Source organism: Procambarus clarkii, chromosome 27 (genome assembly GCF_040958095.1).
Source record: "Procambarus clarkii isolate CNS0578487 chromosome 27, FALCON_Pclarkii_2.0, whole genome shotgun sequence".
NCBI classification, from domain to species: domain Eukaryota; kingdom Metazoa; phylum Arthropoda; class Malacostraca; order Decapoda; family Cambaridae; genus Procambarus; species Procambarus clarkii.
Genome location: NC_091176.1, coordinates 2,283,973 through 2,299,539, shown reverse-complemented (window position 1 = coordinate 2,299,539; position 15,567 = coordinate 2,283,973). Strand labels below are relative to the sequence as shown.

Here is a 15,567-nt window from a genome sequence, read left to right as displayed (position 1 = left end):
CTGTTGACGAATCACCTATTAATGAAAATTATACACATAAATATGAAGTATAATTTGCATTCTATTAAATTATTGCCAAATACAATTCCAGACGTCATTGAAGGGTTCCAAAGTCAGCTGATGAGTGTAAACAAACAGTTGGGTATTTGCGGTGTTACCGACCACCATGAACAATGGCTGCGGTCATGTCTGACACGCTGCCTTGACACTGTCTCCGTCTTGGTATTTCTCTTCAACTTGCATCTGGCAACCCTCTCTTAAGACTTTCATAATAATTTTGTCCTTCGTTAGGTCACAATGCTGTTTACTTGATGAATTTGACACGTTATTGAGAAATATGCAATATATTTGTGACAAAGTCGGTGCAATTATGCATTTACAAGAATGTGGGAGTAAATATCATGGAGCGACATCAAGGCAGCGTGACCGTCGCCCCTCCAGTCTCTCCAGACTCAGTTGGTCCTGGACTGTCGTTGTGAGTGGTTGTGTGCAGCTTCTCTCTTGAGTGTATCTCTAATGATAACCATAAATAATGCTTTTAGCTTATAAATCTTCATCAGGATGAAACTCAAAGGAATCGTTGGTGTTGTAGTTACTTTCGTCATAATAATAGGTAAGTACAGATCCGACGTGAATTTCACTGTCTTGAAAGAACTTTCATTTTTCATTTGTTCCAGATTGTTGCTCTAAATTGTGTTATATGGCGCGTTGTAAGAGTGTAGTGTGGCTCCCACTTAGTGATCACATTATACTGGTATATATTGGGAAGCGAATAGGCCATTTAGTTAGCTTGTTAGGCACCAAAACACCGTTAAAGAGGTGCAGTATGTGGCTGCCCTTGGGTATGGAGGTGACCGGGGCCATACCCTGCCCTGGAATGATACTTGTGACATTATACACCTTTCCGGTATGGCTCTGTGGACCACACCTGTTTGGTAATTACAATAATACACACCATGGGGGCTCTCAGCTCGTCACATGTGTTGGGTTCTCACCGTGCAAGGTCTCAACTGCCCTGGTTGTGTTGCTGTTATAGATTCAGCTACTCGGAACAAGTTCCAAGTAGCACAGGCTATGGTGAGCCCGTAACTTACCTGGCACAGGAGCGGGGCAAGTAGCACGGGCTATGGTGAGCCCGTAACTTACCTGGCACAGGAGCGGGGCAAGTACCACGGGCTATGGTGAGCCCGTAACTTACCTGGCACAGGAGCGGAGCAAGTAGCACGGGCTATGGTGAGCCCGTAACTTACCTGGCACAGGAGCCGGGCAAGTAGCACGGGCTATGGGGAGCCCGTAACTTGCCTGGCACAGGAGCGGGGCAAGTAGCACGGACTATGGTGAGCCCGACTGCCCTGGGAAACACCCTGATTATACACCTAAAACGTGTGTGTGTGTATATATATATATATATATATATATATATATATATATATATATATATATATATATTTCATTGAATATGACCGCATATTCTGTATTTATTATTTTCTGGTTTAGGGCTTCTATCCCTCTAACTATTTTCTTAGCATCAGGGCTTAATTGGAATAGGAGTTCTCCAAAACTCATTTTCGTACTTTTAAGGTGAAGAAAAGAAGTGATTTACTATAGAGTGTATTACACTTATTTGTATAATTTGCACGACGTTTCGAACCTCCATGGTTCATTCTCAAGTGAACAGATCTTACAATACTAGTTGATTTTATACCCGCATTAGGTCAGGTGATAACACAATGAAGGTGAAAAACATGGGGGGATACATAAGGGATAAACATAGGGGCTGCAGAAGGCGTATTGGCCCATACGAGGCATCTCCTATCTAAACACAAAGATTAATCCAGTGTAATTGGCCTGTTATGTTGGACACTGTCTTCTGTGTTGGCATCGATATGTTCTTGTCTTGTCCTTACTCTCATGGTGGGTAGAGTAAATAGTTCCGTGATTTGGGTGTTCATGGTAGGTCGCTCTATTCTTAAGAATAGAGCGACCTACCATGAATATTCTTAAGAAGAATAGAAGCTTAAGAATATTCTTAAGAATATTAAGAATAGAGCGACCTACCATGAACACCCAAATCACAGAACTATTTACTCTACCCACCATGAGAGTAAGGACAAGACAAGAACATATCGATGCCAACACAGAAGACAGTGTCCAACATAACAGGCCAATTACACTGGATTAATCTTTGTGTTTAGATAGGAGATGCCTCGTATGGGCCAATACGCCTTCTGCAGCCCCTATGTTTATCCCTTATGTATCCCCCCATGTTTTTCACCTTCATTGTGTTATCACCTGACCTAATGCGGGTATAAAATCAACTAGTATTGTAAGATCTGTTCACTTGAGAATGAACCATGGAGGTTCGAAACGTCGTGCAAATTATACAAATAAGTGTAATACACTCTATAGTAAATCACTTCTTTTCTTCACCTTAAAAGTACGAAAATGAGTTTTGGAGAACTCCTATTCCAATTAAGCCCTGATGCTAAGAAAATAGTTAGAGGGATAGAAGCCCTAAACCAGAAAATAATAAATACAGAATATGCGGTCATATTCAATGAAACATGTTTGAAAGAAAACCTGCTGCCAGTATACACCAATATATATATATATATATATATATATATATATATATATATATATATATATATATATTATATATATATATATATATATATATATATATATATTAGTATATTTTGGTAGCAGTCTTTCCTGTAGACATATTTTATTAAATATGACCGAAAAAGTAAGATTAATAATTCTAACACGAATTTTCTCAATCTTTCGTACATTATGCTTCACTGTTGGAGGTAAATCAAAAATCACTTCTCCAAAATTCATTTTTATTTCTAGTCTGACGCGACACGGGCGCGTTTCGTAAAACTTATTACATTTTCAAAGACTTCACAAATACACAACTGATTAGAACTTGCATTTCCCTGATTTTATATCTACTTTTGAGTGAAGTGGGAAGGGTGATGTGGCATTACATTTGAGTGAGGTGGGAAGGATGATGTGGCATTAGAGGATATTAATAGGGTATTAAAAGTATCAACACAAGACAGAACACGAAACAATGGATATTGAATAGAAGTGTTTGTAGAAAGCCTATTGGTCCATATTTCTTGATGCTTCTATATTGGAGCGGAGTCTTGAGGTGGGTAGAATATAGTTGTGCAATAATTGGCTGTTGATTGCTGGTGTTGACTTCTTGATGTGTAGTGCCTCGCAAACGTCAAGCCGCCTGCTATCGCTGTATCTATCGATGATTTCTGTGTTGTTTACTAGGATTTCTCTGGCGATGGTTTGGTTATGGGAAGAGATTATATGTTCCTTAATGGAGCCCTGTTGTTTATGCATCGTTAAACGCCTAGAAAGAGATGTTGTTGTCTTGCCTATATACTGGGTTTTTTGGAGCTTACAGTCCCCAAGTGGGCATTTGAAGGCATAGACGACGTTAGTCTCTTTTAAAGCGTTCTGTTTCGTGTCTGGAGAGTTTCTCATGAGTAGGCTGGCCGTTTTTCTGGTTTTATAGTAAATCGTCAGTTGTATCCTCTGATTTTTGTCTGTAGGGATAACGTTTCTATTAACAATATCTTTCAGGACCCTTTCCTCTGTTTTATGAGCTGTGGAAAAGAAGTTCCTGTAAAATAGTCTAATAGGGGGTATAGGTGTTGTGTTAGTTGTCTCTTCAGAGGTTGCATGGCTTTTCACTTTCCTTCTTATGATGTCTTCGATGAAACCATTGGAGAAGCCGTTATTGACTAGAACCTGCCTTACCCTACAGAGTTCTTCGTCGACTTGCTTCCATTCTGAGCTGTGGCTGAGAGCACGGTCGACGTATGCGTTAACAACACTCCTCTTGTACCTGTCAGGGCAGTCGCTGTTGGCATTTAGGCACATTCCTATGTTTGTTTCCTTTGTGTAGACTGCAGTGTGGAAACCTCCGCCCTTTTCCATGACTGTTACATCTAGAAAAGGCAGCTTCCCATCCTTTTCCGTCTCGTAAGTGAAACGCAGCACGGAACTCTGCTCAAATGCCTCCTTCAGCTCCTGCAGATGTCTGACATCAGGTACCTGTGTAAAAATGTCGTCAACATACCTGCAGTATATGGCCGGTTTCAAGTTCATGTCGACTAAGACTTTTTGCTCGATGGTACCCATGTAGAAGTTTGCAAACAGGACACCTAGGGGAGAACCCATAGCGACCCCATCTACTTGCTTATACATATGCCCATCCGGGCTCAAGAAGGGTGCCTCTTTAGTACAAGCTTGGAGTAGTTTCCTCAGAATACTTTCTGGCATGTCAAGAGGAGTACAGGCTGGATCACGATACACTCTGTCGGCTATCATTCCGATTGTCTCGTCCACAGGTACGTTGGTAAACAGCGATTCTACGTCCAACGAGGCTCTTATCCCTGTGGCCCGTGCGCCCCGCAGTAAGTCCACAAATTCCTTTGGAGACTTCAGGCTGAAGGCGCAAGGAACATAAGGAGTCAGCAGGCCGTTGAGTCGCTTTGCCAATCTGTACGTGGGTGTGGGTATCTGGCTAATGATTGGCCGAAGTGGGTTTCCAGGCTTGTGCGTCTTGACATTTCCATACGCATATCCAGGTTTATATTCCCCAATGATCTTTGGCAGGTGGAGTCCGGATTTCTTGGCGTTCACAGTTTCGATCAGCAGCTAAAAGCCTTCGTGAGAACAAGGAGATAGTTGTCAGGAGAGGTGACAAGTCGCCAATATATGTCATTCTTAAAAAAGACGAATATCTGGCGAAAATGAACATCATACTCTCTGACCAAACTAAGTTCCAAAGGGTAACGAAGGACACTACAGCCGAATTAAAAGCAAAGGTCAACAAACTGATCGAAACTGTGAACGCCAAGAAATCCGGACTCCACCTGCCAAAGATCATTGGGGAATATAAACCTGGATATGCGTATGGAAATGTCAAGACGCACAAGCCTGGAAACCCACTTCGGCCAATCATTAGCCAGATACCCACACCCACGTACAGATTGGCAAAGCGACTCAACGGCCTGCTGACTCCTTATGTTCCTTGCGCCTTCAGCCTGAAGTCTCCAAAGGAATTTGTGGACTTACTGCGGGGCGCACGGGCCACAGGGATAAGAGCCTCGTTGGACGTAGAATCGCTGTTTACCAACGTACCTGTGGACGAGACAATCGGAATGATAGCCGACAGAGTGTATCGTGATCCAGCCTGTACTCCTCTTGACATGCCAGAAAGTATTCTGAGGAAACTACTCCAAGCTTGTACTAAAGAGGCACCCTTCTTGAGCCCGGATGGGCATATGTATAAGCAAGTAGATGGGGTCGCTATGGGTTCTCCCCTAGGTGTCCTGTTTGCAAACTTCTACATGGGTACCATCGAGCAAAAAGTCTTAGTCGACATGAACTTGAAACCGGCCATATACTGCAGGTATGTTGACGACATTTTTACACAGGTACCTGATGTCAGACATCTGCAGGAGCTGAAGGAGGCATTTGAGCAGAGTTCCGTGCTGCGTTTCACTTACGAGACGGAAAAGGATGGGAAGCTGCCTTTTCTAGATGTAACAGTCATGGAAAAGGGCGGAGGTTTCCACACTGCAGTCTACACAAAGGAAACAAACATAGGAATGTGCCTAAATGCCAACAGCGACTGCCCTGACAGGTACAAGAGGAGTGTTGTTAACGCATACGTCGACCGTGCTCTCAGCCACAGCTCAGAATGGAAGCAAGTCGACGAAGAACTCTGTAGGGTAAGGCAGGTTCTAGTCAATAACGGCTTCTCCAATGGTTTCATCGAAGACATCATAAGAAGGAAAGTGAAAAGCCATGCAACCTCTGAAGAGACAACTAACACAACACCTATACCCCCTATTAGACTATTTTACAGGAACTTCTTTTCCACAGCTCATAAAACAGAGGAAAGGGTCCTGAAAGATATTGTTAATAGAAACGTTATCCCTACAGACAAAAATCAGAGGATACAACTGACGATTTACTATAAAACCAGAAAAACGGCCAGCCTACTCATGAGAAACTCTCCAGACACGAAACAGAACGCTTTAAAAGAGACTAACGTCGTCTATGCCTTCAAATGCCCACTTGGGGACTGTAAGCTCCAAAAAACCCAGTATATAGGCAAGACAACAACATCTCTTTCTAGGCGTTTAACGATGCATAAACAACAGGGCTCCATTAAGGAACATATAATCTCTTCCCATAACCAAACCATCGCCAGAGAAATCCTAGTAAACAACATAGAAATCATCGATAGATACAGCGATAGCAGGCGGCTTGACGTTTGCGAGGCACTACACATCAAGAAGTCAACACCAGCAATCAACAGCCAATTATTGCACAACTATATTCTACCCACCTCAAGACTCCGCTCCAATATAGAAGCATCAAGAAATATGGACCAATAGGCTTTCTACAAACACTTCTATTCAATATCCATTGTTTCGTGTTCTGTCTTGTGTTGATACTTTTAATACCCTATTAATATCCTCTAATGCCACATCATCCTTCCCACCTCACTCAAATGTAATGCCACATCACCCTTCCCACTTCACTCAAAAGTAGATATAAAATCAGGGAAATGCAAGTTCTAATCAGTTGTGTATTTGTGAAGTCTTTGAAAATGTAATAAGTTTTACGAAACGCGCCCGTGTCGCGTCAGACTAGAAATAAAAATGAATTTTGGAGAAGTGATTTTTGATTTACCTCCAACAGTGAAGCATAATGTACGAAAGATTGAGAAAATTCGTGTTAGAATTATTAATCTTACTTTTTCGGTCATATTTAATAAAATATATATATATATATATATATATATATATATATATATATATATATATATATATATATATATATATATATATATATATGTCGTACCTAGTAGCCAGAACGCACTTCTCTGCCTACTATCCAAGGCCCGATTTGCCTAATAAGCCAAGTTTTCATGAATTAATTGTTTTTCGACTACCTAACCTACCTAACCTAACCTAACCTAACTTTTTCAGCTACCTAACCTAACCTAACCTATAAAGATAGGTTAGGTTAGGTTAGGTAGGGTTGGTTAGGTTCGGTCTTATATCTACGTTAATTTTAACTCCAATAAAAAAAAATTGACCTCATACATAATGAAATGGGTAGCTTTATCATTTCACAAGAAAAAAAATTGAGAAAATATATTAATTCAGGAAAACTTGGCTTATTAGGCAAATCGGGCCTTGCATAGTAGGGTGAGAAGTGCGTTCTGGCTACTAGGTACGACATATATATATATATATATATATATATATATATATATATATATATATATATATATATATAATATGTGTGTGTGTGTGTGTGTGTAAATCAAGAAAATTAACACGTGACGAAAAATGTGACAGTGTCAGACCGCCGGAGAAAGAATTGAAACAGGAATTTCCTTAAGTACTTTCGTATATTAATACATCTTCAGGAAGAATAGGAATGATTCCTATTCCTTCTGAAGATTTATTAATATTCGAAAGTATTAAAGGAAATTCCTGTTTCAATTCTTCCTCCGTGGTCTGACACTGTCATATATATATACATACATATATATATATATATATATATATATATATATATATATATATATATATATATATATATATATATATATATATATATATATATATATATATATATACCACCTCTGGCTGGAAGAAACGGACCCTTATCCGCGTTGGAAACCACACACGGCTTGTTCAACACTGGTGGGACGCGAACAAGGGGACACTGGTGGAAACCGAGTGCCCAAATGAGCCACAGGGACGTTAGAAAAAACTTTTTCAGTGTCAGAATAGTTAACAGATGGAATGCATTAGGCAGTGATGTGGTGGAGGCTGACTCCATACACATTTTCAAATGTAGATATGATAGAGCCCAATAGGCTCAGGAACCTGTACACCAGTTGATTGACAGTTGAGAGGCGGGACCTTAGAGCCAGAGCTCAACCCCCGCAAACACAAGTGAGAACATAACGCATTAGAGGGAATGTTTAGGTCCCCTCCAATACAGTCTTGTGTGCTTTTATCCTACCACCTCCTTCCTTTTGTGTTTTTTGTGCTTTATTATATGTTAAAAGGTTACAAGATATACATTAATAATACAATGAGTGCTTAAAGGTTATGGATCTCTTCAAGCTCCTCCCCTTCTGGACAGGAACCGAGGATGCAGCAGGCGTTTCCCCTCTGGATCGCCACACTGAGGCGCTGAAACAAAAAACTGAAAGCCCTTTAATTGGGTCTCTGGTGACGTCACTGAGCTTGGAACCCAATTCCTTGAGAAATCCCAAGGCACTCTTGCCCCAGACGCTATGGGAACAAAGGTGTATTGACCTTATATATATATATATATATATATATATATATATATATATATATATATATATATATATATATATATATATATATATATATATATATGAGTCCACAGGGTGGGTGTTGGAGTATATGATATGCAAGTGTCAACCAAATGTAAACAATTCAATTACAGTGTGAATTGCTAGTTAAAGTACTTTAGAGTTTCGGTACCAGAACCCCATGTATTGACCTGGTACTCCGTGACCCTTTGTGCCACAGCCCACGGGATAGGCCTAAGGGCTTATAATAACAAATAATTCATAATAATTCATTTTATTGGGGGACAGGAAGCCAGAGTGTATTCATACACATTTGGCTGTTATCACCGCCCCCCCCCCTCCCACTGCCCAAGGTCGAACTACTGACCGCACCCAGGATGTAACCCCAATATAACAAGCTGACTAAAGCCTGAGTACTTTCTTAATTACTGCTAGGTGAATGGAAATGTGCCCAACCATTTCTGTCCCGCCCGGGATTCGTTCCCTGAATTCTATACTGTGCGTTAAAAACGAATCCAACTGTACTACTGGACCCTGAAATTAAGCTAAATGAATGATTGATATGGTGACAAGCTCGGTAACTATAGTTTATCAATACTGTAACTTAACTAAGCAAAGCGCTTGTAACGCTTTTGTAAGCTTTTTTAAGTGCTTTTTTTGTAAGCACTTTTGTAAAAAAAGCAAGCGTTTTGTATCTCACATTGTGTGTATGTACTTTACTGAATAAATATTTGATTTGATTTAATTTGAAATATTGGGTTCAGTGTCTGGGCCCATTATATATGTCTCTAACCTTCCCACCACTAGGAAGGAAGGGTATGGGCTCCATAATAACTAAAATACTTGAATTGTCATGTACAGCTAAGATTACTATTTATAAAAATGGTTAAAAGTATGAAATACAGCAATCCTGTACTTTTAAATATGAAATAAAGTAACTGCAGCCATTTACATAATAAATTACAGTGCTGTCTATAAGCATGGAACATCACAGCTTGTGTACACCATTTGGTCACCACTTGGTCCGGGAGACATCTCCCGGACCAAGGGTGCAGGGTGCAGTTGCGCCTCCACAGATCTCCAGTATCATCTTTTGATACTGGTAATGGCTCGAAAGGGCCACCACTTACGGGCTATTCATGCCCGTGCCACCTCTTGGGTGGCTTAATCTTCATCAATCAATCAATCAGCTTGTGTAGAATGGTCAGTATTCACAGTTCATATTCTGGCTTTGTTTTAGGCCTGTAGCTGAAAACCTTAATTTAAAATGGCGCAGAACGGTGTTTAAATTCTTACGACGCACATTTCTTCAGAGATATAAGTAGTAAGATTAAGCTTTATGTGTACGTGTCTGTAAGTTCTATTGACAGAATCTGTCCCCATGTATTTGGCATTAGGATGTGTTAATGAAAATGGTAATGTTGATTGAAATTGAAATAAGTTTATTGAGGTAAAATACACACAAAGGGATGAGGTAGCTCAAGCTATTCTCACCCCGTTCAGTACATCGTGTTAATACATACATAGACACACATCACAAACAATAAACATATTACCAAACATTCTGAGAGATAAACATATACATTTCCTCCTTTACACAAGTAGTATGGTACCAGACGTACACAAATACTTTTATGACCGAGGTATACTGTATACACAATTTATAATGTTGATTGAGGTCTTGCAGTCACCACCCATTGGGCACAATGTCAAAGGTAACTCCACCTCAACGCTGAAGACCGTTGATTCAACGTCGACCCACGCAGTTGTTGGCCCCTGGTTACACTCCTTCTCTCGTGAATTTCAGTTGGCATGATAATACATTGATTTGCGTAAACTGTTTGGATGCAAATGATGTATATTTGATCTTTGAGCGTGAGAAACTTGTTTTTATTATACCTCCAGTCTTCTGGAATCCGCCGAGTACTTTCTATACCATCACTCTTACAGCCGTAACCTAGCATAGTGAACTGTTTCTCAAGGAACCAGCATAATGTATTGGCCAGGTTGAGACGGGCTAGTCACATGTTTGTTGACATCTCTCCTTAACGACCTCCTATACCCACCTCGGGAAGTGTCTTGGAAAAGCTTGGTCAGCTACACTGTTCCATTATAGATGATTATACATTATCATTATACATTATAGATCCATCACAGATGCTGCGTTCATTGTTGGTGGTCAGGTTACTGAATTCCCTTCGCGAGACGCCCATATGGTTATCTTGAGATGATTTCGGGGATTAACGTCCCCGCGGCCCGGTCCTCGACCAGGGCCTCATTTTTGTTACACCCCCCCTGGGATACTGGGGGTGTCAGGGGGGGGGGGGGTGCCCACCTCCTGACTCAGATATCAGGGGGCCTGACAGCTGAGTGGACAGCGCTTCGGATTTGTAGTCCTGAGGTTCCGGGTTCGATCCCCAGTGGAGGCGGAGACAAATGGGCAAAATGTTTCTCTCACCCTGGTGCTCCTGTTCACCTAGCAGTAAATAGGTACCTGGGAGTTAGACAGCTGCTACGGGCTGCTTCCTGGGGGTGTGTAACAAAAAGGAGGCCTGGTCGAGGACCGGGCCGCGAGGACGCTAAGCCCCGAAATCATCTCAAGATAACCTCAAGATGATAACCCCCCAGGAAGCAGTCCGTAGCAGTTGTCTAACTCCCAGGTACCTATTTACTGCTAGGTGAACAGGGATATCTGGGTGAAAGAAACTCTTCCCATTTGTTGACCAAACCACACACTAGAAAGTGAAGGGGCGACGACGTTTCGGTCCTTGCTGGACCATTCTTGTTACTCCTCGTCTGCCCATTTGTTTCGCCTTCGCCGGGGATCGAACCCGAAGCCTTACAACTACGAATCCCGAGCGCTGTCCATTTAGCCATCAGGCCCCTTATGGTTCCGTCAAATTCATCTTATAGTTTCCTATAGTCGGGAACAGGAAGCATGTTTGTCTTGATCGACGTTCCTATAGCCCAACTACTAACCTTCCCTAAGTTACAACCCTCAATACTGTTCAAATTCCCAGGTAGCTATGTATTGCTAAGTGAACAGATGCATCAGGTGAAAGGAGACGGCCCAAACGTTGATCTGTCCTGCCGTGGGAGTGTAACCCGGGTTGATAGGGGTGAGAGCCGACACTTGGGCCTGGGCTATAACCCCGGGTTAAAGAATTAAAGCATTAAAGTATTTGTTATCATTTTATTAATTCTGATAGAATTTACCTACTTAAAATTATCTGTTAGATTACGGACCTGCCCGAAACGCTGCGCGTACTAGTGGCTTTACAAGAGTGCAATTACTGTACTATGCTATGTATTCTCACAAACCCAATGTACCTTCTTGTATATAAATAAATCAATAAATAAAGGAGCAGAGCACTAGTGGCAGTCTTCACCCTAGAGAGCGTCAGCGTCTGGGAAGATTGATTGATTGATGAAGATTAAGCCACCCAAAAGGTGGCACGGGCATGAATAGCCCGTAAGTGGTGGCCCTTTTGAGCCATCTGTGGAGGTGCGACTGCACCCTGCGTGACGGGAGATGTCTCCCGTCAGCGTCTGGGAACTTGAAGGTGACCACAAGTAGTGAGCATCCGGACGTGTCCGCCACCATCTGTTGAAGCCAAGTGCCGCCACCCTTTCTCTTCTATAATACGGCCAGCATACTTCCTAGTACGGCTAACTGTCATGCGTACCTCACCTTTGGTTTTTATACTCTAGTGAGTTATTGAAGGAGATAATTAGTGAGCGTTGGAGTGGAGTTATACCAGAGTATAGCCAACATGGCTGTTGCTTTTGTTAGCGATGCTACAGGAGAGAGAGCGGAGGATAATGCCCTCGTTAGGTTAATCACGGGAGCCGGTCGGCCGAGCGGACAGCACACTGGACTTGTGATCCTGTGGTCCTGGGTTCGATCCCAGGTGCCGGCGAGAAACAATGGGCAGAGTTTCTTTCACCCTATGGCCCTGTTACCTAGCAGTAAAATAGGTACCTGGGTGTTAGCTGTCACGGGCTGCTTCCTGGGGGTGGAGGCCTGGTCGAGGACCGGGCCGCGGGGACACTAAAGCCCCGAAATCATCTCAAGAAAATCATTCTTTTGTTCTTTTAGATTCAGCTACTCGGAACAAAATTTCCATGTAGCACGGGCTATGGTGAGCCCGTAAGGGTAGGTTAATCATTTCGGGTAGTGTAGGTTAGTCACAGTCCCCGTGCTGTAGAGGTATGACACTCGCCTGGCGTTTCGCGAGCACTATGCGTGCTAGTGGGCGTACGGGAATGTAAGAACGCTTCTATATGTGAATAAATAAAAATGAATACAAAAATGATCACTTTATATGGGAGTGTTCCTTCACCAGTCTTGTGGGAGGAACACTCTTGACACAAGACGATGACGTTTGTGGTGAACGTCTGTAGCCACATCTCTGATAGTGTAGAGATTGCGCAGGTGGGGAGAGTCCTTGTCTGTTCTTGCGCAGGTAGGCGAAACAGTTCCGGGCGTCCCTCCCTCCCCCCCCCCTCCCTGACCCACCACACCTCCCACAACCCCCAACCCCACACCTCCCACAACCCCACACCACCCACACCCCCAACCCCACACCTCCCACACCCCCACACCTCCCACACCCCCAACCCCACACCTCCCACAACCCCACACCACCCACACCCCCCAACCCCACACCTCCCACACCCCCACACCTCCCACACCCCCAACCCCACACCTCCCACAACCCCACACCTCCCACACCCACAACCCCACACCTCCCACACCCCCACACCTCCCACACCCCCAACCCCACACCTCCCACAACCCCACACCTCCCACACCCCCACACCTCCCACACCCCCAACCCCACACCTCCCACACCCCCACACCTCCCACAACCCCCAACCCCACACCTCCCACAACCCCACACCTCCCACAACCCCCAACCCCACACCTCCCACAACCCCACACCTCCCACAACCCCACACCACCCACACCCCCAACCCCACACCTCCCACACCCCCACACTTCCCACAACCCCAAACCTTCACCATATGTTCGACACGCTCCTCATTCCTCGCCACCCACATTAACACCCAGCTTCCAGTCCTCACACATAATACACCTCATTTCCAGCCCTGTCATAACACATGCCACTGCGGCAGGCCTGTGCGGGGCAGCGGCTCTCTATAAGAGTGGCGCCCAAATTAAAGATGCTTTAGTGGAATTTAAGCAATATGAGCGCCTTCCGCTACTATTGAGCAACCTACCCACCTACCCTACCCACCCGCCTACCCTACAGAGTGCCATCGTAGGGTAGGTGGGACTTATGTTGGTACGCCTAGGATAGCAAGTTATCAACAGGTGTTATCTGCGAGGGTGGTGGCAAATGCTGCAGTGAAAATATTTGAACAACCTGAATTATTTTAAGTTATGCCTGAAAAACTTTGTGTGTTAGTGGCCTTTATTAAAAGTATATTCTCGGTAACAATGGGAATATATTATAGCAAATAACAAAGAATATTATTCCCATGTATAATATTATTTTCTATATTTTTAAAGTTTATCATCATAATTGTTAAAAAGATTACTTAATTCCATTGTGTTTTAATAATTATGTTGATTCAAAGTTATTTTCATTCCCATGCATAAGCATTACGTCCAGTCTTATGATTTATTTCAACTATTTCAAACTGGTAGTTTCTGAGGGTATATTTTTGCATGTTTTCGAATCTATCGATATATATTTGTTCGAATCTATCGATATCTTTAGTATGGTATAGAACCTGTCCCGGTATCGTGTGCACAATAAACTATCGCTCACGGGATTAGTATGGGGGAGCACAATATACACAGCTCACCGAATGAGTATGGGGTGCACAGTAAACTACCGCTCACATGTATGGGGTGCACAGTAAACTACCGCTCACATGTATGGGGTGCACAGTAAACTAGCCGCTCACATGGTGGGTATGGGGTGCACAGTAACTACCGCTCACATGATGTGGGTATGGGGTGCACAGTAAACTAGCCGCTCACATGTGGGTATGGGGTGCACAGTAAACTACCGCTCACATGGTGTGGGTATGGGGTGCACAGTAAACTACCGCTCACATGGTGTGGGTATGGGGTGCACAGTAAACTACCGCTCACATGATGTGGGTATGGGGTGCACAGTAAACTACCGCTCACATGTGGGTATGGGGTGCACAGTAAACTACCGCTCACATGTGGGTATGGGAGCCGGTCGGCCGAGCGGACAGCACGCGGGACTTGTGATCCTGTGGTCCTGGGTTCGATCCCAGACGCCGGCGAGAAACAATGGGCAGAGTTTCTTTCACCCTATGCCCCTGTTACCTAGCAGTAAAATAGGTACCTGGGTGTTAGTCAGCTGTCACGGGCTGCTTCCTGGGGGTGGAGGCCTGGTCGAGGACCGGGCCGCGGGGACACTAAAGCCCCGAAATCATCTCAAGATAACCTCAAGATGGGGTGTACAGTAAACTAGCCGCTCACATGTGGGTATGGGGTGCACAGTAAACTAGCCGCTCACATGTGGGTATGGGGTGCACAGTAAACTACCGCTCACATGTGGGTATAGGGTGCACAGTAAACTAGCCGCTCACATGTGGGTATGGGGTGCACAGTAAACTACCGCTCACATGGTGTGGGTATGGGGTGCACAGTAAACTACCGCTCACATGTGGGTATAGGGTGCACAGTAAACTAGCCGCCGCTAGTTCACTGTGGATCAATCCAATTCTGAAGGTGGACCGCTTGCCTTGAAGCTGGCATATTAGAACAGTTGCTTTACTGTTAAATCCAAATACGTTTTCTTTGGCAATATGAATCAGGGCGAGACTGCATTAAAACATTTTAATAATCGTTATTTTCTCATTGTGATCTTTTTATTATGCACCTCGAAACGCTGTGCGTACTAGTGGCTTTACAAGAATGTAAACACAATGCTATGTACTCTCACATACTCAATGTACCTTCTTGTATATATAGGACATAGGACAATGTATATATATAGGATATAGGAGAATATCTAACTCTGGCCCCAGACATCACTCGGTACCCTTACTCAAATCTCTGAATATGTTAGATATTAAGTCCCTGCACATCCTCTCATGTGTATTTTATATATATATATGAAACGCTGAACTGTAATGTCAGCCCTGACCTT

At 43.3% G+C, this 15,567-nt stretch overlaps 1 protein-coding gene across 1 annotated transcript in view; it reads left to right on the top strand.

The window, feature by feature from the left end:
* The first annotated feature begins 444 nt into the window (after window positions 1–444).
* Window positions 445–15,567, top strand: part of LOC123762713 (protein Skeletor knk) — a 145,938-nt gene continuing 130,815 nt past the window's right edge. Inside the window, exon 1 of the mRNA XM_045749423.2 lies at window positions 445–613. Within this exon, the coding sequence (XP_045605379.1) occupies window positions 562–613 (52 nt within the window). The 5' untranslated portion in view covers window positions 445–561. The remainder of the gene's footprint in view (window positions 614–15,567) is intronic.